Below are 26841 nucleotides of genomic sequence, written 5' to 3' on the forward strand. Positions count from 1 at the left end.
CAGAACTGTAAACGTCCTTGTTAGTCCAATAAAAGCTTTTATTGACACCAGGCTCAGCAAACGACTCGTTTTTCAAAGTGGGGAACTATGACGTCAAAGAGGATAAAACACCACCCCCGCAGAAGAAGGTCAACGCCTACTTCAACATGGCCGGTTTAGCCCCGCCCACTAATTCGCGCATTACACGCATAGGTAAATAACATAGTGATCGACATTGCAACTCATTATAATATGCAAAACTGTTATCCACTCACAACAGTCAGCGTTTACTTCCAAGTATTCAGTGCGAGACGCCCATAAAAACTGAGTGTTTTTGAACTAGGGTAGAAAATAGACTTACTTATTCATTTTGATGCTTTTTAATGTAAAAACCAAGCGAACGTCATAAGTTGACCTCAGACAACAATATAAAAAAAATAAAAAAAAAAAACAGTTCATGACCCCTGTAAAGTTCTGAGCCATATAGATGCGTTGGTGAACTGAAGTAGAGGGAATTTTAAGAGCGATTCTGTATGGAGGAATGGTCTCTGATTTCTTGTCAGGTGTTCTCCAGCCTCGTCTGGCATTATAGGAGGAGACTTTATTAAAGAAGTATGTTCTATTCTATTCAAAGATTCCTGAAAAAAGTAACAAATTTTTCCACGAACAATATAAATCTGTTTTCAACATTAAAAAAAATTGTTTCTTGAGCAGCAAATCAGCACATTAGAATGATCTCTAAAGGATTGTGTGACATTGAAGACTAGTATAATAATGTTATATTATGTAAATATAGCTGCAAGCACCAATTAAGGGGCCAAGCACAAAGAAGTCACAATAAATCAGGCCATCATGGCTGGAAGCATCAGACGAAATGCAACAATTAGCAATTTAAAGCATATTAAGATTATTTTAGGCAAAATGCCTGAAAAATCAAATACGATCACGAGTAGGGTTGGGTATCGTTTGAATTTGAACGATTCTGATTCCGATTTCGATTCCGGTTCCTAACGATTCTCGATTCCGATTCTTTTAAGAGGCAGGGTCAAAAAAGTTTAGCTAACCTTGCTAACCAACAGGCTTTCTGAAGGAAATAATCCTTTTTGAAGGAGATACTCCTTCTGTAAAAATACTCCTTTTGTAGCAAATTTAGCATTTTGCCGAGATTTCGTTATTTTTAGAAAAGTGAAGCCACACTTTGGATCGCCGACGTAATGTTCGACTCGCGTGGTTATGCCAACACTTCCGGTAGACACTTCTTCGTTGGTGTTGTTCAGTGGTTTCTTCTTCCGCTTGGTGGACTGTGAATATCGAAACTAGGAATCGAAATTTTAACTTTTGAACGATTCCGGGAAAAACGAAAAGTTAGTCTCGGTTCCAATCGATACTCGATTCTCGATACCCAACCCTAATCACGAGTAATATGCTTTAATGGTTTATCACTTTTGACCAATAGGGGGTGTTTGATGAAGATTTGGTATTTTTCGACTCGGCATGCTTGGACAAGTTTTCTGTTTTTTCCCCAAACGCTCAAAAGTTATGCGAAAAAAACAAATTGTTCATGTCGTGGGACCATTTTCTGGCATTGCGTCGAAACTGTCCTGGTAACCTAAGGTCATGATTGTCATAACACACCAAATAACACACGTCAGAATACTCCAAAGCATTGTGGCGATATAGCCTCACGCTTATTTTGGCAGGCAGTTTGGCGAATTTGTTTTTGTTTTTATTTATTTGAGAACAGTTTGATGAATCGACTTCAATTCCATATCTTTTTATCGGTTTGGTCAGAAAATTATCTGGTTGCATTTTCAACAACGGCCAAGGAGTCAAATTGTCTTGAGGCAAGGAATCAGAGGAAAAATTAATGTAAAAGAAGAAAGTTTCTAGCCCTTAGAGACTTCAAATTTGCTCTGGTGACAGTTCAGACTGTCCTCTATCTGTGTACCAAATTTCATAACTTTCCCTCAAGCGTTTCTTTGGGCTGCCATAGACACCCAGAACATAAGAAGAAGAATAGGAACGATTATAATAGATGCCTACGCACCTTCAGAGCTTGGCCCCTGATTATCTATAATTATATATTGTGAATATTCAGTATATCACCCACAACCCTCAACCGTATCCTATCATACATGTGATGGCCAAAGACTGCCATCTTTGTCAGGAGGCGAATGAAGATGCCTATATTTCACGCAGTCATGCATGGTACACACTCTACCCATCAGAAGACGCGTCCCTGTTGATTAAAGAGACACCCATAAATAAAGCCGCCGTCTCTTCTCTAACATAACGCGCTCAGACGTTGGGTTGACAGCTGAGTAATTACCTCATGCTTACATGACAGCGTCGAGCACATGATGGCACGGACGGAGAAATTCTTTACGGCTTTATTAGGGTGTTATGTCTTACGCCCGGCAGGCTGTCATCCGTGAACTGTGTCTGCTGTCTGTGAGTGGGAAAAGCGGAGAAGAGAATAAGTGTTATTGTTGTGTTGTGTCCGTCGAGTGCCTGTCATTTATTGTTTGGTCTCAATTTTACTGAAGAGATTCTAATGATGCCTTAATTGTTTGTGATAGATGAATAGGGTGGTGATTTATTGTGTGTGTGTGTGTGTGTCCTGAACAGAGATGGTACATCGCCACATGCAGCAGTATGAGGTGGAGTATTTGCAGTTTGCTTTCCGTTGGATGAACAACTTGCTTATGAGAGAACTTCCTCTACGCTGCACCATTCGCCTGTGGGACACTTATCAGGTAAAAGAGACCCGTAACAGTCTTGGTACGATCAATTACATAGAAAAGCTATGCTAGTGTTTTGCAACTGAAAATGGTATATATATATATATATATATATATATATATATATATATATATATATATATGAAGAGTTCAGATGCAAAAGCCTCTAAGTGCCATTTGAAATTTCCTTCTAGAATAATGATTTTTATCAAACTTGTATATTTAAGTTCAGTGATTTCACTTAAATGGCAATGATAATTACCTATTAATTGTTATTTAAGTGAAAGTACTGAACAAGTTTGATAAAAATCATCAGTAAAGAAGAAAATTTCAAATGGCATTTAGAGGCTTTTGCATCTGAACTCTTCATATATATAAATGCATGTGTGTGTATTTACACACACACATATATTATGTAAACACAAACTTTTATTTTGGATGTGATTAATCGTTGCACAGGCCTAAAAAATGTATTTCTTATAAGTGCCACTTTATCTCACAATTTTGACGTTTATATCTCAATAGAACAGAATACAGGGGTCTTAAAATGTTTTTTTTTTTATAGATTTTTTTTTGTTTTTTATCGGCATGAAATCAAATTTGACAAATCTTCTTTTATATGTAATATTGTTGTGTTTATTATAAATGATTTATCTGTGCACTTTATTGTTTTTTTAAAAAATCATGTACTCTTATAATCTTTAATCATATACATTACCCTTCCCTCCACCATCGAAACGACCTCTATTCTATTTCGGTCACGTGGAATGGCGAAATGGTGTGGCCAGAGTCGATGAGGGTGTGGCTATCGGTGCACCGCCTCTCAGAGAATCGCATTCAAATCTGCCTCCATTTTGTATTCAACGCCCAACCTCCAACGATCCAATCAATTCCCGAAAGACGAAATCAAGCCCTGCCCTACATTTTTTTTTTCTAATTTCAGAAGCAGTTTCACTCGGATATATGTCACGACAAGGAAAAAATGACTATCTCAACTTCCGTTTCACTCCGACTTTAAACGATTTTGAGTATAACACATAGCACACCGATACGCTAATAACTAGGGCTGGGTATTGCGACAAATTTCACTATTCGATTCGATTTCGATTCACAAGCTTGCAATTCGATTCGATTTTCGATTTACGATTCGATTCAATATCGATTATTTTGGATATCAGTTACAATAAATGGCCATTTTTCTCAAGGAAATCAAATCTCTTAACTAATGCTGTAAACTATGGGAGTCTAGTTGTAGCCAACTAGGCTTCGTTAGCCTAATATGAATGTAATAATGAACTGTTTTGTAGCTGTACAAACACTTAAATTACACTTTTTATTTATTTTTATAATAAGAAGATTATATGAAATATAAATATTTAAATGCTGGCTGTCATAAAAACTTGCCAGATTTATTTAAATATGCATTAAATATTGAAGAACATTAAGATTATAATGCAATATGGTGTATATATTTAGCAAAATGCTCCTCTCTAGAGTTATTTTTTTCTAGCTGGCTAACGAGTTTATGTGGGTTTTCTGAGGTAAATATGACGATACATGACATTGATTACAAGCTGTTTAACTGACGTCTTTCCACGGTTGAAACGCTGATTGAGCGAATCAATGTGACATGATACGGATTTCGATAAGTTGTAGTCTATCTTTTAACACACTTTCAGATGCTCATTCATGTTTATTTCGCGCTGTAACTGGTATTATTAAGCCGGAAGAGAGATCAGCGCTGCTGCTTCTTTTGAGCTGCGCCAGAGCGATCTCCCGCCACAGCGCCAAAACGTTATTTATATTTTTGAATTTCTAAAGAAAATGGACGTAATTTGAAAATTGAGACTTTGTTTCATATCAATAGTAACCAAGGACAAAGATTATTGCGATTTTTTTTTTGGATGCGCGCAGCCGCGATACAATGTTCCATTCATTCAAATGAAACAGGATGACTAATCGATTCTTGAGATTTAAGAATCGATATCGGTTCGTAAAAATGAGAATTCGATTAATATCGAGAAATCAATATTTATTACCCAGCCCTACTAATAACTCCCAAAAGTCAGCTTATCGTAATAACCCATTGTCCCGGTTTACATGCAAAAAAAAATAACACGGTAAACAGTGTTTATGAGACTTTGTTCATAAATCAGGTGATTTCCTGGTAGTGGCATCAAAATGTAATCATGAGTGTATCTGATTCTGAGTATTCCATTTGCTGTGACGGTTGTGATGTTAAAAAAAAAAAAAAACATGTCAGCAGGAAACTTACAGTCTCGTATATTCTCCTCTCATGCTGTTACAGATGCAGCATTTCAACTGAACCTGATGAGAACACATTTTTAGCATTTCTTTGGTCAAGAAAGAGTCGCAGTTTGTGATATATTTCCTCCTTCCTTACCGCGAAATGCTCACTCTGTCTAAATCCGCTTTCCCGTCACATATCACACATGAGCGCTTCAATAAGCCGACTTAACATGCCGCGTGAAAGCTGCAAAACTCTCGCTGTGTTGATCGGTTTAAGCTTAAGCCGTTTATGGCCTTACACTAATAAAGGAAAACGGGTTACGTGACCACATTGACATTGTCGACTTGAGCATAATCGGGTTAGGAACGTGCATGTAAACACACGCATGCTTAAGAAAAACAACAAAACCCGTTTTTTTTTTGACCATATAGAACTATAGCTCGTAATTGCTGCTTCATCACAGGTTTCAATTCTTATAATTACTGTTTTTATCTTCCACTCTGAGGCGTTGGGCAAAGATCCTGTGTAGTTTTTGTTGGCCAATGACCACGTCGTGAGTTGTCTGAATGAGTAGCTGATTAGCCGACTCTGAAGTCATGAAATATGTGTTAATCATCTAAAAAGATGTTGCGACGGTCCTATAAAGAGGATGTATTTAAAGAATCAACATTTCTGAAAAGGGTTTTACTGTCTAAAAACAGAAGCACTGCACACTATTTAAAGACCACTGCTAAAATTATAGTCACTAATAACAGCAAAAAATTAAATAATAAAGAGATATTTAATAAACTAATAATGCAGGTTTTAGTGAAATGGATCAAACTGATTCATTGAACAAAAAAAAACAAAAAACTGTTTAAAATGTAAAAACTGTTCTTCACGAAAAGCGATTGCATGGCCTTTGGTGCGTACAAGCTGTAGACCACTGGTTCTCAAGGGAACCACTAGGAGCCTCAGCAAACTATGAAGGGGGCCGCTATCTTACACGTATTTTAATTCAACACTGTAAAAAATAAAACATTAAATTTTTACAGTAAAAAAAAAAACGGTAGCTGTGGTTGCCAGAACTTTACCGTTAAAAATACGGTAGGAACATTAATGGTTTTACAGACTTAAAATTTACAGTAATAAACCGTATTTCATTATCGGATAAAATGTTGATTTACCAACCTTTGGAAAAATTGATGTCTGTTTTTTACCATTGTAATACAACCAACAATCATCACAGCAGTGATGAGAGTTAAATGAGCAAATAAACATTAATTTACACAACATTAAATGTAACATAAAAGCCTAAAGTACATAACAAGAAGGGAAAAAAACAAGAAAACAATAAGGAACCATAATTATTTCAGCAAAAAATACATACAATTTTGGGAATGTCAATTTACGGTTTTTCACTGTAAATTATACAATGAGTTGTTCTTTTTCACGTTCAAAAGCTGTACATTTAACGGTATTTTACAGTAAAAACATATCACAGTTATTTACCGTATATAGTACGGAAACTTTCTGTTAACCAATTAACAGGCTTTTTTACCGTTAAAATCCCGATTATTTTTTACAGTAAATGATTGACTCGAATTTACATTTAAGTGCTAAAAAAACACATTAAGTCAAGACTGTTTCTACTTTCCCCTTCTCAATAACTTTTTATTGAAGTACAAACCGTTCTTTGAAACTTCTGGAATTCACTTTCAAACTTCTGGAAACAAGTTTTTGTTTCTGAAAATAAGCATTTTTATAATAATTTCAGGAGAAACACAGAAAATATGTTCAGTCTTATATAAGACACAAAGACAATCTTTGACATTTGAAATTACAGAAATTTTTTTTATAAATCCACCTTACATGTCATTTACTGGAAAACACCATGAAAATGAATCTGCTTCTATGTATATATATATATAAGCTGACATTTCTAAAGGCAATTGCTTCACATTTAGGTTCCCCTAGGTGTAGATGGCTAAAAGACCCAGAGCATAAAAGAAGGAGAATCTTTAGCACAGTCAGGAACTTCAGAGGTTTTACTGACATCTAACCCAACACTTTCATGCTGTTCGCTACATAACAAAGCTGCCATTTCCGAGTGAATGCAACGGCTCTGGCGCTTCCGAGCACTCAGCTCAAAATAGTTGGAAAATAATGCTTAATTCTTTCTTTGAAAGATTTCCGGATTACTTCCATGGTAATTGTGTGCCATTAGAAGTACTTCTTTGTCTCTCAGTCGCTTCCTTTCAACAACAGACGCCTACTGTCTTAAATGTCAGTTTCCTTCCATCTCTGCAGCAAAGAGGAAACGCTTTCAATGGCTAACCGTCCGTTTATTCCCTTTTGATTTTAGACAAATTGTAACCCTTTCCAATAGACAGTTCACATGGTTTGTTCACCTCACTGGGGACGTGTCACTGGATTCTCTCCGACAACACCAGCCTCGTCATTGATGCATGTTGATGTGTGCGTTAGCACGGAGGGCGCCACAAAAACAATCTCTTGTTAGGCCAGTCACAAGTCAATAAGACTAGGATATTGCTTAACGTGCACTATTGATCGTTTATTCCAATAAAGAGAAGGCTGGTAGATTGCAGAGCAAGTACGGGGTACGTTCAGAAAAAAAAAAAAAAAATCAGGAAGTTTAACTTCCACTGATGGCTTATTTTCGTTGGTGGAGGTCTCAGTTTTGGTCAGGTTATGATTGCAGGCACTCTGAGTTGCTTTCCGATATTGATTCTGCCAGCTGAGCAAACAGTGAAAGCAAGGGCAAGAGGAGATAACTGCGGCAGGATTTGCTGCAGCAACCCATTTTTTTTTCTCATTTCTTCCCCATCAGTTTTCCACTGACGTGAGAGCCGAACAATGTAAATGAGTTACTATGTAACATGCCTACAAATGAACATACACCACTGTCTTTGTTTATGACTATGACTCAGAAGTTGGCCTGCAGTAATGTATGTATATTGTCAAAGCTATAGAAGGGCCAGTTGTTTCCATTCAAATTTGCAAATTGAACTTGTGCGCAGAATTGGAATATGGCATAAAACAGTTTTAAATAAAATACTGTTTTCATCAAAAGTATTTTAGAGAACAATGTAATCAATACCTTGGGAATTGGCCCTGAATATCTGTAAAAAAAAAAAATGGAAGTTGCGGCAATCTGGGAAGCCACTGTTGCTCTTTTTTCGTATGGCATAAATGACTTGGACCTCAGAGTAATTGTATTGACCATTTAGATTTCCGAATGACCAAACCAACATTTCAGATGCTGTGCAAATAAATCGGCCCACTGGTTAGTCCAGTAGTCCAATCACATCTTTTGTTGAGTTTGTCTGTTGTGCATTAAGGGATTTATTCAGTAAATGCATTTACATTGAAGTTCATTTCTTATCAGATAAAACAATTATTTGCCTCGAATGAGCAAATGTGTTTGTTTGTTTGTTTTTTGGGTGGGGGTGGATTGTTTGTTTTTAGAATGTATGCACATCTTGGGGTTTCCATCCAGCTAAACACATTCCATTACAATATTTGCATAAAAATAGGTTGATGGAAACATAGCTGGGATGTATAGTGTCAATAAAAAAAAAAAGAAATGTCTAATGGAAAACAAATAATGTGCCAACATATATATATATATATATATATATATATATATATATATATATATATATATATAGTTTTTAAAGAAAAGTGTAAATTTAATGACTCTAAAATGTTATGTGCTGTAAAGTGAAAATGAATAACTTTATTAAAAAAAATATAAATAAATAATGTTTACTTTACACCTTGCATACAGTGTTCAAATCCTAATGATTATTTTTAAACAATTTTTTTAATAAACAAAAGGAAATCTTGCACACTATGAATACTTGCAAAAATTATCACAAATATATTTTTCTTAATATATACATAATAAATGTTTTGATACTTCTCGCAAGTATCGATAGTGTGCAGGATTTCTTTTTTTCTTCTTCTCTCCTACGCACATATCTATTACCTGCATGCATAATTGATTAAATTATATTTTTAAAAAATCATTTTTTAATGATTTTATATTTGTAGGTTTTAGAAAGCTTGTATTTGTAAATTGCAATATTTTCACAATATTACAGTGTGTACTGCATAAATAAGAATGACTAGTTAGTAGGATTAAGAATCCGTATAGGATTGTCAACAATCAATTTACACTTAAAATTAAAGTCATTTTATTTCAGACAGAAGGGAGAAAGAAATTGTCAGGATTTTCTGTGCTGCATGTTAAACTTTAGAAATGGTGCCCATCGACTGAATGCGCAACACCCACTTTACTTGAAATGCAGTCGTCTTTGTGAATATATAATTTGAGTGTTTTTTTTTTTTTTTTTTTTTAAATTTGAGGCTCTGATTTTGTCATTTTAAGGTCCATAACACTCACCAGAGCCACTACTGGTGGCAATGGTTTCTAGTTGGAGACCAACTTGTTTTAGGGGCAACTTTTTGCCAGCCCAAAATTACTTTGGTGGAAATGCATAAAATGTTGTGAGATTGGGCTTTGGCACTGTGTTGGTGTAACAGGGCAGCATGAGTAGGCAAAGGAAAGATAGAACTGACTTGTCGGGGCAAGTCTTGATTTATCCAAACCTCCTCTTTCGTAAGCGTTGGCAGTTGATGCAAAAGTTTCACAGCTCTTAAAACCTTTGGATGACTTTCCTGTGTGTATATATTCAAACTGAGGAGGTCGATCAGTGTTATTCAAAGAGAAGTGAACCAAGCTCATCTGTCTTGGAAATGAAAGGTGATGTGTGCTCTTCTGAAGACTTCAAGATGTGACATTTCCGATGCGTAAACTTGTGTGCATTGACCTGATAGTGCTATTGTGGTCATGGCATTGCAGCCTACTGTTACCTCGGCCAAAATCCTTTCTCAAGCTTCCATCAAATCACTGGGCCATTTCACTCATGTTTGGCCAGAAGCTATGAAAGCCGTGCTGTCAGGGCCGTGAGCTTGCTTGAAAGTGCTCGCTCGGAGAGAAGTGAACCCAGCTCCGTCGTCTTTGAACTCAGAGAGGGCCGTGAATGGAGGACCTCAGGAAAGTCTTGTTCTGTACAGTGATTTTGACTTTAGATGGAACATACTCATGGAAACTTTTACTGAACTTGTTGAAAAGTCGAATGGAAAGGTTATATATGTAGTTGAAATTAAAGTACGTTCAGATACAAGTTTATTGCGCATAGGCCACTGTATAGAAGTCATCGGTAGGCTGAAAGAAAAATCCACTTTTGATGCTGTATTGCTTAAATGACCTTGTGGAATTTCAACATATACTCATCCCAAGGCGTCGTATACTGACGCTTTTGCCAATGCGAATACATTAGGGCTGGGTATTGAGACAACTTTCACAATTCGTTTCGATTTCGATTCACAAGCTTGCAATTCGATTCGATTTCGATTCAATATCAATTATTTTGGATATCAGTTACAATAAATGGCAATTTTTCTCAAGGGAATCAAATGTCTTAACTAATGCTGTAAACTATGGGAGTCTAGTTGTAGCCTACTAGGCTTCATTAGCCTAATATGAAGGTAATAATGAATGAATCACTTAAATTACACTTTTATTTATTTTTATAATAAGAAGATTATATGAAATATAAACATTTAAATGGTGGCCGTCATAAAAACTTGCCAGATTTATTCAAATATTCAAATATTCAAAGATCAGCGCTACTGCTTCTCTTGAGCTGCGCCAGAGCGATCTCACGCCACGGCGCCAAAACGTTATTTATGTTTTTGAATTTCTAAAGAAAATAGACGTAATTTGAAAATTGAGACTTTGTTTCATGTCAATAGTAACCAAGGACAAAGATTATTGCGATTTTTTGGATGCGCGCAGCCGCGATACAATGTTCCATTCATTCAAATGAAACAGGATGACTAATCGATTCTTGAGATTTAAGAATCGATATCGGTTCGTAAAAATGAGAATCGATTAATATCGAGAAATCGATACTTATTACCCAGCCCTAGTATACATCCAACGCACATGGCACCCTTTAGCGTCAATATAACACGCTTCGGTTATGGGTAGGTTTAGGTCTGGGGTAGGGATAGGGTTATATATATATATCTGCGTCTCATATTGACGCTAAAGGGTGCCATGTGCGTTGGATGTATACAGATTGGCAAAAGCGTCAGTATATGACGCCTTGGGATGAGAACGGACTGGGCATTTACAATGATTGCTTTTAGTTTCGAAGTGTTTTCTATTTATTTAGACAAAGTAGAACATCAATATTGGTCATTTATCGGTTGTCGGATAAATTCAAATCTTGAATGATCTCATCATCCAATGGGCATGACTCCTGAGAAATTCATTAAAACATTTCAGAGTTTAAGTGGTTTGTAAAACCATTCTGAGGTAAATTGGTGCATTTATACATGAACAGAGAAATAGTATAGTTCCTCCCCAGTTCTCTGTTCACTCAAATTATGAATGAATGAAATATATGTATACTTTGTGATTCCTTTTGATGCTGCTATAATGGTGCAATATTACCTTTTTGAAATAATGTCCAAAAATCCTAAAGCGGTGTAACTGATAGACTTTCTCCTTTAAATATTCAGTAAAATCATATTTTATTGAACACTTCACTGCTCTTTTCTGCTCAAGTGAAGTTTCAGAGATTGGAAATTCAAAGTTATTCTTATTCTCTGTTTTGCCAAGTGCTCGATTTTGGACCCTACTGTGAATTCCTCAACAGAGGCCAGGAATAGAATGTAATTCATCCCATGCATTTTTAATGCATAACCAAATAGTCTGAAAATGACTGCTCGCACTCTCTCCCTCGCTCGCCGACTCTGACAATCTGTGTCATACTAACTCACCTTAAAGATCTTGATGGCCCGAATTAGCCAAGTCTGAATGATGAATATTTCATGGGCTTTTGAAAACAGAAAGAGTTCCCTTGTATCTCTCAGGGAGATGGTTTCTGTGCCATTCACAGTGCATTGTGAGTTTTTCTTGATCTGTGCTGCTTGTTGTCATCACTTCTGCTTTACACGCTGACTCATGTTCTTCAGAGCATGTTTTTTTTTTTTTACCCTCCTCAAGAAAACCTCTACACAGTAAACAAAAATCCTATGTAGTTCAGTGAGCAGTGCATCAAAGCTCATGGTCTCATGGTGTGATTTTCATTCCGTTACCAAATAATTATGTTCTAATAGAGGCGTCTAAACTGAGTCTACTCTAAACTCGATTGATTTAGAAAGTGCCACCAAGATTGAACCAACAATCCAGAGCATTAACTATCTATGTAACGCTTTGGATAATGCTCTGGATTGTTGGTTCAATCTTGGTGGCACTTTCTAAACCTTTTGAGCGTGTATAGTATTTGCTTGAAAAACAAATCTAGGAAAGATCGTAAATTTCATTGCAGAGACGGCGAGTAACGCATTGATTTCAACAGTTTTTGAAGTAGAAAGACTGAAATAGTACTTTGTTCAAACATACTCCAATAATCTTTGTAAAAATGAGTGTACAAATAAGAGTGTACACCACATTGTGCATCTAAAATCTCAAAAACTGTTTCTCAGTTATGTTTATGGTATGTTTCCCAAAAGTTTCTTTTGAATATTTAATGAACAACTTTGAGAATGCACAGCGTGATTCAGTCAAAGAAAAAAAAACTGCGCTCCTGCACTCTTCCTGCTGTTTACAGAGCCTAGGGCTGTCACAGAGACAGGTGTGATTTCTCAGGACACCTATTTTAGTGATATCTGTCAGGTTGTGGGGGAAAATGTATGCATGCTTTTCCAAAATTGCTTACAGCACCTTTAATTTAACTCATTTGGAGCACTTTGCGTAAAGTTAAAGAAAGGCTTCTGGTTTCTTGCCAGACTTCACGTTTTATGAGATTCCCTGACTATACCTCAAAACCTAGTTGTCTGTCTCGTTAGACAGCACATTTGGGAATTAATAGGCTTTCTCTCAAATTCTAGAGAGCATTGCATTCAAGCTTTTATAGATAGGGCAATCCCAGAACGAGCTGTTTCAAGTTCAGTTCAAGTCATCCAAGGAAAACAATTGAATATTTGTACATCAAACATTATTTTAAATACAATTTGGGTGTTATTATTTGTTTTATTGTTGGTGTCTTACCTGGTTTTGAGATACCAAGGCTTTGTAGACTTGGCAAAACATCAGTTTTACTGAAGCAGACATGTATTATTTGCAATGGCAGTATTGTGCTCAGTCCTCCCCTCAGTCCAATTACACTTTCAGTATGTCTTAGTCTACTTGAACCTGAAAACAGTAATAGTCCCTCTGTGGCCCTTTGACATCCTGAATGTGTATCACAGCCATCTGCCGTATATGCGTGTACGTGAATAGCGGAGGCTCAGGAAAGCCATTATGCTCCTTGACGTCCTTGCTACAATTACCTTTGTCTTCGATATAGTATTCCTTAGCGTGGCTCTAAACATCTAACAACACTATGAGTGTTCAGTTTCTGGTTAAACTCCCATAAGTGAATCCTACACTTCCAACAGTGTGCTGATTGAAACCTTGCTCTGTCATGATACAGCTTGTTACCCAGCAGGTGGTTCTGTAGTTGCCTTCCCTCCAAACGCATCAATAGCGTGGCCTTCAATTATTGAGTTATTGTGCACAGCTGAAATAGAACAGGGATGTTTCGTGACCCATCACAGTCAATAGGAGTCATTGGACTAAAGAATAAAAGTGTGTTCATCTGTCTACATTGCCCGCAGCAAGGTCTTATGCTCTTTACTGTACAACCACATCGCATGCTCGGTACTCTGATGCGTTTGTTGGGTTTCTCAGCAGGGGGAATTATTAGAAGCCCAAGGCTAGCAAGGAGTCTCTTTTAATGTTGTGTGCTCACACCTCTAACTGCACGTCACACATCTGGGCGCCGACTTTGGCGATATGCCCCCCAGGATGAGCATTTGATATCGCCAACAAAACCTCTAATTACCTGTTACATTGTCTTCCTTTAGGGGGAGCTCTGAGATTCATATTCTTGCTCTACATTCTCAGTTCTGTTCAAGCCCCAGCTAATACATTTCTGTGAGAGGGCTGTTTTAAAAAAAAAAAAAAAGCTAGGAGTTATCAAGTGTGAAGCGTGATAGCGTCTGTGCTAAAGAGCACGGTGTCCCTGGCTCCCCCCGGTTGGTGATTGATCCGAGAGACTGGCGGTCTTGCAAAGTTCTCTCTGCTATAGAGCCAGGGGGACTTCACAACGGTTTGTTGGCATGGCGCGAATTAGCAGATTCAGCTCAAACACGCGCAATGGTTGCCGCGTTCCTGCTGTTCACTGGTGCTTGTTAGCCCTGTACAGTTTAACAAAACTCCCCCGGCTCAAGCCTCTTGCCTCCGTAATGAGTTAGAAGATTGCTTCTGCTAGGACAGGCTCATCTGCAGTATCTCCCAAAGGAAAGAAACACTGGCTTTAGCCGATTCCGACTACGCTCTTCTGCATATTCCTAAAGGCTTGAATACCAATGAAATCTTCCCATATCCAGCAAGCACTTTCCTTTCCTTTCACATGCTTTTCATTGGGTCTCCCTTACATTTGTGTATTGAATCCATCTGTGCACCATTCTTCTTTTCCTCGCCGAAGGCACATTGGACAGAATCTTCCCAACAGGGATTTGAACCGGCGACCTGAATCCCTTTACCTGTCCCGTGGGGTTACCCTAATGATTGCCCTATGTTTTCTGACACAGAAAAGGCAGTACCCAGAAGGCAAGGTCCAGGTCACTGGCACAGCCCCTTGAACATCAATATTTCATCTCTTCATCTCCACTGCTAGCTCCTGCTCAATCACTTATAGAGCAACAGCTCACTGGGTGCCCTGCACTCAATCATTTGCGATAAAAGTGTTAGCAAAAGTCAACCCTGCTGCACCCTTCATGAGCTGAAGCTGACTTTAGTGAACGGCTATTATCGAACGGGACTTGGTGGCTCTAAGACAATATATTGATTTCAGAGAAATTTCTATTCCTATATTCCTAATTTTTTTAGGATTATTTCTCACAAAAATGGGTCATCATTTACTCAATTAAATGGTAACTAAACCCCTGGTCAGAGCCTGACTCCACCCACTGGCAATATTTGAAAATGCTGAAAAAGTGGGCCCCAATTCACAATTCCAATTCCTGACTCGCTACAGTGGTTTTGACGACACAAGATGGTTTTTATATTGTCAAGGGTGTAGCTCGCGTGGTGAGCTGAAACCTCCGTACGTCACGAAGTGCGGAACATCCAATAGGAAAATTCAACTGCAGTAGCCACCGTTCAACCTGAAGAGGGCAGCACTAAGACGCTTTTATACCATATATTGTAGAAATGGAACACTTTATAAACAAATGTCGAAAAAGTTACTCGAATCAATGACTGGTATTAATAAAGATCCATTCTTACAGATCATTAACTCAAAAAAGTTGGTTAAGTGTCTAGTTACTCTTTAATTGAGAAGTTGGAACCCTAAAGGAGAACTTTAAATAGTTTTGCCAGTTGTTCTTTTTTGCGTTACTTGCGTAGACTCACAGAGATTGACTATATCTTTATTCAAATCTTCATTTGAGTTCATCTGAAGAAAGAAAGTCAAGGTCTGCATGAAAGTAATTTTCATTTTTGGGTGGAATAGCCCCTTAAGTTTTTATCCATTGAAAACCTTGACATCATAACTGTCTTTCATTCAAGAAGTACAGATCTGTGATTCTCAAGCGAATCATTATTTGAAATCAGATCGGTTGATCCAGTTCTATATTTTGCACAAACAGGGCTAACATAATATGTGAGCAACATGCATGTACATGTTTGTATTTTTGAGAGAATATTGTTTATTCATGGTTATTGGAAAAAAACTAAAAATACATAACACATAGGAAATATGCGTCCACAAGACTTTTGACTAATGGATGTTGTTGCCTAGAGATCTTGAGTCGAACTTATTAGGTTGTCGAGTTCATCCCACCGGTCGCAGCAGTTAACTACTGACTGAAGGGCAAGGGTATCTGTAAATAGCATCTTAAATTTCTATTCCTCACACATCTTGAGGTTTCAGAAGATTTAATCGTATGACTTTTTAATAATACTTTTATGTTGCTTTGGCTCCCTTTTTAAAGTTGAAAGTATCAGTTCCCATGGGGACTAGTTGCATGAAAAAGTATAAAACCTATGGTCAGATGAAGTTTTTTTTTTTTTGTCTGGGTTCACTCTCACTTTCTCTTGCCCTCTCTGTAATTCAAAGTACATTGTCCTTTCTTCTCGGCTATGGAAAGCTCTGTCATCTTAGGTTTCGCATTTTTGTTGTCAAAAGTCAAGTTAAAAATAGTTTTGGGTCCTCGTGGACTGTGTATAAGTTCACCCGACAGCAAAGGCCAGAACTCACTGAAATTGGAAGGACAGTTTTGGTTGATGAAAAGCAAAGAGCCCAAAACTGCATTGGCCTTTTGCAAGCAGACAGAGATTTGAGATCAAACTTGATTGGAGATCAGTCTTATATTGAGTTGTGTATACAAAACAGTATTATTTTAAGTATTATAAAATTGCCCTTTGAAAAATGAATAACAGTGCTATGTTATGGTCATTGCAATATTATCGAAAGGGAAAGGGTCATATTTTTTTAGTCTTTGACTAGAAAGTTCAAAACAACAATAATTGTTTGAAATGGAAATCTATTGTTACATTATAAACTTTCAATCCTTATTGTCATTTTCGATGAATGCACCCTGAATAAAAGCACCTTCTGTGGTTTGAAAAAAATTACTGACCTGTATGTTAAAAATATTATTGTACATTAATAACGGCTGTATTTACTCAGAGCCAGACAGCGACGGAGAACATTTACTTGAGTACAGTACTTAAATACAATTTTGAGGGATCTGTACTTTACTTGAGTATCATTTTTGGAGAGTACTCATGATTTTACTCAAGTACATTTATAAGGGGAAATCCCTTCAGCTTTCCCCCAAAGTCAACTCAATGGTCAGATTTAGATTAGAGATGAATCCATGGACAAAACAATGGATGAAGACGCAGCAGGTCCATCTAGTGAAAGTGCCAACCTCGCCACACTATTTCAATTTTTTGAATTTTCTGAAATTTTCTTAAATATTAAATAAAGCAACATGGTAAAAAGACTAGATTTTACTTTCAATTCCTTTTACATTCTCCATTAACATTTTTCATTACTCCATTTAGGACATTTCTGTACATAAATGTAAGCACTGTGGCAGTGATGCAATATTTAGAAAATGTACTCTTGATACTCAAGTACTTTTAAAAACAAGTACTTCAGTACTTTTACTTAACCCCCTGGGGACCAAGGTGTATTTAGGGTCATTGAGATGTTCTGACATGCTCTGACATTTGTACTTTTTCAGTTGCTTATAAACATATGAATGTCACTGGTGAAATGACACTCTACTTAGCACAAACAGAGCTACCATAATATGTGAGCAACATGTATGTATTTTTTTTTTTGAGAGAATATTGTTTATGCGTGGTTATTGAAAATACTAAAAATACAAAACACATACAAAATATGCGTCTACAAGCCTTTTGACTAATGGATGTTGTTGCCTAGAGTTTTTTTTCTTCACAAAGATCTGAAAATCCTCCTCCTAATCGTTCACATAAAACTGTGAATTGGGTTTTATTGTGAAAAAAAACTTTTTTTTTTTTTGTTTGCCAAGGCAATATGCGAATGAGCATGAACAGGCCAGCCCCATCATGAATAATTAGGTGATTCTCACCTGAGAGACAAAGACACGCATGATAATGAGCCTTTCATTCAGTTGAGTCAGACAAGAAAAAAATTGAAAGGACAACATAAATACATATTTACATATATGTAAAAAGCCTCTAAATGCCATTTGAAATTTTCATCTTTAATGATGATTTTTTATCAAACTTGTATATTTAAGTTCAGTAATTTCACTTAAATAACAATTAATAGGTAATTATCATTGCCATTTAAGTAAAATTACTGAACTTAAATATACAAGCTTGATACAAATTATCATTCTAGAAGAAAATTTCAAATGGCACTTAGAGGCTTTTGCATCTGAACTCTTCATATATATATATATATATATATATATATATATATATATATATATATATATATATATAATAGCAAAATATAAATGATACTAAAAAAAAACACACACATTTTTAGTCATACCTGGAAACAATTCCTGGTCAAATAGTATATATGGGCCATTGTGTAGAATTGTTTAAAAGTTAGAGTTGGAAACATCTTGAAAATAAAATTCTTTTTCAATATAAAGTATTTTTTTTTAAGTAGGCCATTTACATTTTAGAATACATATTTCAAAGTTAAGTATTTATTATTTTGATATGTGCATTGCATTAGCTTGCATTGAATAACAGTTGATTATTTTTTTGACAAATTACTATATATTTAACATATAAGCAGAAACTAAAGCTGTTTGATGTCTATTTTTGTTTTTATGTCTAATAAGAGTGTACACAAAAAAGAAGACCCTCTTTAGTTTATAATCATGTATTGATTTTATTTATATGTATTTTATTTGTATTTTAAGTCTATGTTGCAGCTATGTGACAAAAAAAAAACAATCAAAACACGTGTTTTTGGTCCTCAGAGGGTTAAGTAGACATCTTTTACTTGTACTTGAGTCAAATTTAGCAGGGGGTATCTGTACTTTTACTCAAGTAATAAAGCTGTGTACTATGTCCACCTCTGTATTTACTTGATCAACTACAACAGGATAACACAACATATACAGCCCCAAGGTGTCCAAGGGTGGTAATATTTGGACATTGGCTTGAATCTGACATAACACCGGCGAAGACGTGGACATTTCTACGTTCGGTCACAATTTTGCAACCTTTTCCTCCATCACATACACTGCAGTTGCTGTCTGAAATATTTCCCTCATCCATTCTTAAACGTGCACTCTTAGATCAACACCGGGTCGTGACTTGTCACAAGTGTCATGTTTGTTGCCATTTGATGTTTTACTTAAAGATATACACATCCTCCCAAATTATAGAGGTCTCCCTTTGACATTTGACTGCACACATGCTCCCAGACAGCCCACTGACAGCAGGAGTCTCACATCTCCCAGGTAGAGAGAGGTTTAATAAAGTAATAAAGCACAGTAGCAGAGAGCGTGTCACAGCTTGATACCCTCAGACGGTCATCTTCCCTGCGACTCTGATTAAGGCTGGTAGGTTACACCAATAGGCAATCATCACCCTGAACATAACTCAGAGCGACCCACTCCGTTTCGTCTGTGTGCTCTCTCTCTCTTTTCTAGCTTGAGGCTGAAAGATGGGTAGATATGAAAGTTGTGAACTCTTCGATGTCAGGTCTACTCCATCTTAACAGACTTGTTGGTAAATCAAGGCTGCGTTAGGAGTGCCTTTAATATTAGAATGGTAAATATGTGATTCTCTAAGGATCTTGAAAATGGAAGTATAAACTGACTGCAGGCTTTTTGCTAACCAATGATCTCCAATGAGTGGCATCAAACTACTGTCAAAGCGCCCTGACTGCTGCATTGCTGTTTATTATGACTTACGCCTCAGATCTGTGTCCCAGCTGATTTTGTATTATGGCTGTAAGCTTGCACTTGTATGTACATGAAAATCCGTCAAGACATTACGAGGTTCTGCTTTGAACGAATACCGTTGTGAGTAGACTTGTCAAAAGAGGTTTAGAAAGATTCGCTCCCGTTATTTAATTAACGGTGCCTGCTAAGGGTTTCAACTAACCCTAACAACTCATCTCGCATGTGCTACAGACATTAGTGATACCTCAAATCATGGAACTTGTTTATAAGAGGGTTTTCTATGCAATCAGAGTTTCGGGCCAGAAAACGGCCGAACAAATTTCATAGAAGGAGCGACTCAAACCATATCTAGGTAACAAAGAAAACACCCAGAACACACTCATAACTGTGGCCAGGTAACCATAAATTATATTAGTGCTTAAAATGGACAAAAATTTACGCACACCTTAAGGAATCTTCAAAATCTGCAAAAATCTTTTGAACAGGATGAAGATTGTTTGGTAAACGGTTGGAAAATTGTTCTTATTTTTTTTAAATATCATATTATTTTCCAATTAGTACTTAATTTTTAAGATAATTATGTTTCCCGGAAGACAAATTAAGTACAGTTTAGTTTACCTTGGTCTTCAGATTTTTATATACATTTTTTTTATATTTGCATTTACCTTTGTACTTACTAATGTTTTTGACGTTAACTAAAACTAGATTTTACTCAATAGTAGAATTGACTAATAAAAATTATGGTCAGATTGTCAAATGACAAAGAATATGACATGATGAATTGTTTAATACATTTTAAGGATATTTCCGTCAAAAGTTAGCCTGGCTAACGCCAGACCCAATTCTCGTTAAGACTTTTTCTCGTATTTGAGGCGTGGTTTGCGAATGCATGGCGGCGTTTATTGGGTGCTAAGAATGTCTATCAAATGCGCTTGTACGTAGCTCATAGCCAATCGTTTCAATTCGAAAAACACAAGTATTAACAGTTTAACATAGATGTTGAAGTTGTTATTTGCATTGGAATCACAAGTTTAATTTTTTTTAAAATTGAATTTAATGACTAAAGTTTCAACAACGTTAATCGGGTACGTGTGCGCAGCTAAAAGTTATGCTACTAAAGCGGTAGCTGTATATTGATATTGAGGCCTCTCATTCAGGCCTTGGGACTGCCGAACAGAAGTTGGTATCGACGATTCTTTATCGCATTTTCTTTCTCGGGACACAGCTAAGTGGCAGATATTCCAAGGTTGACCGTCTCCTGTACTGGTCCTCCGTTAGGGCGATTAATGGCGAGACGACAATAACGACTGGGGTCTCGCGAAGTTTAACGCCAAAAGCGGCTCTTTTTTTCTAAATAAACTTGCATTCTAAACTACTTAAAACAATATCTAAGGCTGCATCAAAAGGTAGCTTCGCGTCTGCTGCCATGTTGAAACCATAGATATAAACAAACTGAGGTGTGCGGCATAGATGTCGTCATTGTCTTCCTGCTCCCTCCCCATTCTGTGATTGGTTCCCTAAATGAGGCGAAAATCTGGACCATAGTATCCATACTGCCTTTCAGCGTTAATAAAATCGCACTGCGGGGAAACCCAGACTAGTCAAAAGTTACTAACAACTACAAAGCAATTCTTTTATAGACAAGCACCATTAACACTGCATTATGTGTGAGTGCTTTATCTTCGCATGTTGGTACTCAAATGTGGACTACGTGTGTTGAGTTTGTCCTGGTTTTAAACTTATCCCCCCTGAAGTGTGTCACCAGGTCTTGCGTCACAACGTTCCAGAATGGACCACTGTGTCTATTCCCCCACTGGCTCCATTAATTAAGACCCATCATCAAGCGTTCGCCCCCCGAGGGAGAGACAGACAAAATAATTAAAATGATCAATGAAGAGAAACTACAGCCCATCTAAAGGTGAACCCAGCTTTCACTCCCACATTAAACTAGACCACAGGCTCTAAAAAACACACCAATGCTGCATACGCCTTCTCAGAACTTATAGCAGCTTTTCTTTACAAGACAATGATTACATATGGACATAAGTAGTACCTTCGTAGGGAAACAGTTCACCCATTAATACCTCCTTTTATTTCAAGTCGTCTTTATTTATATAGCACTTTTTACAATGCAGATTTACAGAAATATCAGGAAAACAATGCAATCAAGAAACTAAAGCCTTAACAAAATCAAATTAGCAGCGTTATAAATACGTGGAAGAAAGCCAGAGCACTGCATTATAGAGAGGGAAGTTCATCCCTGCACAGCTGAACATATGCAGATGCCCTTGCAGCTCGGCCTTGTCTATTGAGTGTCTAATTAAGTGCATTTCACGCTTGTGTGGTCACTTTGACGAGGAGGTGACTGAGAATGACTGCGGGGTAATTGGACTGGATGTAACGTGCGCCGTCTCAAAACCACTTCCTGCCACCGTTGGCGTATACTGCGCTGTTTTGTGTGAGGTGCTCTAACATGTGGTACAGTTGGGAAGATTTCCATTGCCCGTGCTTACCCTTGAAGGGGAGACCTGTCCTTCCTGTTTATTGCTGGAAGTAACGTCCATTGATTTTCATTAGGACCCTCTGTCCGTGTCTGGCATTGCAGATAATCTTCCCTTCCTCTGCGTGCGGAGCTCATTGCACCTCCAGCTGGAGCGGTTACGCCACGTGGGCTCCTCAGGTGGCATCTCAGGTGGCTAGACTTTTGGCTAATTGCATGAAAGCATCTATGTTGAGGAATATGCTTTCTGACTGATATGTCAAGAAACCAAACATAGTTTGTTTTCTTATTTAGAGATGGGGAGATCTGAAATGGGATGGCAAATATTTGACGTTTCCTTTCCACACTGGATTAAAAAACCCCACCCCTGGACCCCTCAATAGAGTAAAACTGCACCTTTTAGAGAAGTCTTTTATTGCCAGCCTAATGCTGTGTTCACACCGGACGCGAATAGCGCGTCAAATTCGCGCCTGACGCGTCTAGTTTGACGCTTGACCACTTTGTGTTAATTCGCGTGTCGAGTGAAACTGACGCGTGTAAAAACAAAAGTTTGAAGCGAAATTTACGCGCAGCAGAATCGAAATCCGTTGGCGGCCAATGTTTTTATGTCGACCGAGCATTCATCGAGAGAGTCACCGCTCTGTATTTACTCTGGAGAGCAGAACAGTGGCGTGGGGATCATCGTCGCTGTATATTTGTGTCCTCTGGATACTTCTGAGGTGAACCGTTTGGCTAGCTTCACCATTTGCTAGCTCCAGGAGCTGCGCTGGATGACGGGCGCTATCAGCGGTACTTCCGCCTGTCCCGCGCCCAGTTTGATGACCTGTTGTCCCGCATCGGAGCGAGGATCACCCTCGTCCTCATCCACCTAAACTAGCTGTCATTAATTTTTGTTTTGATGATAAATAGAAAATAATTTATTGAAGCATCCAGACACTTCACCACGTGAGCAAGTAGCTAGGCTCCTGATTGGTTAACGTGGCGCAAATTCACGGCAAAGTTCAGATTTTTCAACTCGGGCGGCAGACGCGAATTCGCGTCAAACGTGTGAATGCACAAATGGCACTAACTGAATCATTGCGCGTAACGCACCAGACGCTCAATTTGCGGCATTCGCACAAACGAGGTGTATTTGCGTCTTCCGCGCCGTGCTCCACGCCTCATTCGCGCCGCAGGAATTTTTTACGTGCGTAACGCGTCTTTGTATTGACTTAACATTGAAATTATTCGCGCCTGACGCGCTATTCGCGTCCGGTGTGAAGGCACCATAAGGCATACCTGTGCAATAGAGGACGTCACTTTCCCGCCGGAACAGCCCCCTCAGCCTGACCGAGTGGCAAAAGATCTGCTGCGTGACTGAATTTAATAGGGGAAACTGCGAAAATGCGACTAAACGAACAATTTTATCAATTTAAACTTTTATCATATTTACCAGGGGTATATGAAATAAGATATATTGATATATTATATGAAAGATCACTATATTAAGTCATTGGACTCAATATAGTGTTCCTTACAACTTACTAAAGATCCAGTGATCCATGGATATTGAGATCGTGTTTCCTGACATTTATGTTTGACTGATTTCGACATCGGGGAAATAAAAGCAATATAGCCCTAAACATAAAGCAAATTTGATAAATACAATATAGGTAGGTCTAAATCCGGGTGATCACTTATATCAGTGTTATATATAGCCTATATAATATCATCATATCGTCCAGCCCTAAAACTTTATAGTTTTTTTTTTTTTTAGGTCAGTGTTTATTAAAAAAAACATCCAATAATTCTTACTATGCATTGATAAATATTTAATTGATGAATTGTTAATATATAACAAAACAAAATATATGGGTATGGTTTTACAGCTAAATTCAGCATATTGACCCAAAATGATAACTGCAAATCCACCTTTCGTCCAGTTTTTTTCTGTGAATTGCAGCGATCCATTTGCTCCTCTTTCTATAGCAGTCTGTAAAAATATACCTCCGATTTTCTTTTTTTTTTTTTTTGTCAAGTCTAGTGGTACAGTCAATCGCAAAGCTCTTTCCCACTTTGTGTGTTGTGTTTTTCGCCGCATTCACGCTGAAAACAAATACAGCCGCTCAGTCTTTTTGCCACTCACTGTGAGTAAGCATCTTGAAATGCCACACCTGTGAGGTAGATGGATTATCTCGGCAAAGGAGAAGTGCTCACTAACACAGATTAAGACAGATTTGGAGAAGGTCCTCACTGCAGAACATGAAATTTATGGGGAGGAGTCAGAACCAGATCCAACTCCTCCCACCTTACATAAACCTAAACCTACCCAGCTCCACCCCTGAGCTCCGCCCCTCAGATCTGGATTTGTGTACTGCAATGAGGTGCTACTGCAGATTTGTGGACAATATTTGACAGAAATAGGCCTTTTGTGGACATCGAAAAAGTCTTAGATCTTTGAGTTCAGCTCATGAAAAATGGCGGCAAAAATAAAAGTGTTACGTCACTATGCAACGCATAATGGCAAGCGGAGATTTAAAAGCATTTGGTCAACAGAAAAGACGTTGTTATTTTAATTAATGTATGAAATCCAAATATCACAAATAATTGTTTTCCCACTGTAAAGTATAAGATGAATTGTTCTTTTTCATTTCCAAAAACTGAAAATTTAACGGAATTTATTAAATGCTCTGGTAGATTATAATTTGAGTTTTACCAAATATAAAAAGGAAAGTAACTGTTTACTAATGAACAGGTTTTACAGTGCAGGTACAATGTGATAAAGTGACAAATGAAACATTTTCAGAGTCTGTTTCTTGGTTTTAGTTTATGTGGCACCATAATCCCACCCACAGTGAAATTAGTTTCAACGTCACATGTTCGGACTGGCTGTGATTGTTGCATCAATTTTGCTTTCAAGTGTTGATGACTTGCTGCTTTGACTACAGCTCTTTTCTATGCCGGTGTGTTCATATTCAGATGAAGAATAGATAGGTTCAACAGGGTTATCACAGTACAAGGTGTTTGAGGAGAATAATTCCGTGTCCCATTCAGCAGACACAAGGCCTTGTTGAAAGGGTTACTATTATTATACCCACTAGGCCATCACACAAAGGCTCATCTTGTTTCAGCCTGCCCTTTAATTTCATTGTTTTGTTTTGTTTTTTTTTCTTCTGCACTGTCAGAAAATGTGTCAAGGAACCTAAATGAGGATATTAAATAATTGGTGAGAAAAATTAAAATGAGAAACATGAAAGGTCAAACTAAATAGAGGATCTTTTCTCGAACTCTTACTAATGAAAATTGTCATAAACTCTGGCTTCTTTCTATGTTCCTAAGGGGATCTTTTTGCACAATTTTGTAGCACTTCATCAATTTCACTTTTTTTTTTTTATTATTCTTAATAAAGGTTACTTGCACCAAAAGAAGGTTATTCATGATTTTAGTTTTTTATTTTCTGATTCTGATTTTGCAACCCCACCTTTAAGACTTACATTAGTATTAGAGATGTGTAAAACTATATTTTATCAGTATCAACTAGCCATTTAATTGGGATCAAGGAGTCAATCATTGCGTAGGCTTCTTTTTGAGTTCCTATAACCATGATCGGGGGTTTCATTTATAAAGCGAAAAACGTACGTACGCCAGTTTCCACACAAAGGTTGTGAGCTATAAAAAACAAACTTGACGGGACAATGTGCGCACCGTTAAGCAAACTTTGAGCCGTGCGTACGCACATTCTGGAAACAAAGGGAATTGGCGACACCGCTGCAGTTAAATGTATTTTTTGTCACTTTTACACCAAAAATCTAAAGAAAATTATATCCTATAGGCTGGAATAGCCTATTAATATAATTTCTCTCACCAAGCCAATATCCATCCCTTCTTAAGTGTTCGCGCAGCAAGCACGTTGAGCCGTTTAATGAAACTTGACGCACAGATGAAGCAAAACAGTAAATCTTCATGAGTCCTCCTAATAAATACAGTGCATGTTCCCAATAACAGTTTAAATAAATGAAAGAATGATTTAAACTATGTTTTACTTCTGATATAAATAATTAGATTAAATATGCCATTCTCATTAATGGAGTTAAACACTTTTAAACTACATGAAATCATTACTGGGAAGTTACAAATATATATATATATATATATATATATATATATATATATATATATATATATATATATTAGGGCTGTGCAAAAGTTAATTGCAATTAATCGCATCCAAAATAAAAGTCTGTGTTTACATAATATATTTGTGTGTGCTGTATATAATTATTTTGTATATATAAATACCTATGCATGCATGTATATATTTAAAAATTATTTGCGCTTAAATTCTGTATATATTTATAAATACATAATCTATATTATATAAATACAAATATTTTATATATGAATAACACATTTTCTTAAATATATACATGCATGTATGTGTATTTATATATACAAAATAATTATATACAGCACACACAAATATATTATGTAAACACAGACTTTTATTTCGCAATTAATATTTGCACAGCCCTAATATATATATATATATATATATATATATATATATATATATATATATTCAATAAATAGAAATGGATGGTAAATGGAATATATAATATATAGAAATTTATAATGGAATATATAGAAATATATATTTGTTGTGGATGCAATGCTTTTGAACACTTTGTCTAACTAACTCACCATGTCTAACTGTTTCCATTTAAAAATATAAATTATTTAAAAATACTATTTCGCCAGTGGTTAAAGATTGAGAAAATATTTTTTTTCTGAAATGTATTTTACACTATTTGATTTATTAATTCAAAAACAAG

General features: G+C 36.9%; 1 protein-coding gene across 3 annotated transcripts in view; it reads left to right on the plus strand.

Moving 5' to 3' along the window:
* Nucleotides 1-26841, plus strand: part of tbc1d22a (TBC1 domain family, member 22a) — a 171523-nt gene that overhangs the window by 118949 nt on the left and 25733 nt on the right. For all 3 annotated transcript variants that reach the window (XM_089126595.1, XM_089126597.1, XM_089126596.1), the window contains one exon: nucleotides 2608-2735. In XM_089126595.1, the coding sequence (XP_088982721.1) occupies nucleotides 2608-2735 (128 nt within the window). The remainder of the gene's footprint in view (nucleotides 1-2607; nucleotides 2736-26841) is intronic.

Source organism: Pimephales promelas, chromosome 24 (assembly GCF_988280905.1).
Source record: "Pimephales promelas chromosome 24, fPimPro1.hap1.1, whole genome shotgun sequence".
Lineage (NCBI taxonomy): Eukaryota > Metazoa > Chordata > Actinopteri > Cypriniformes > Leuciscidae > Pimephales > Pimephales promelas.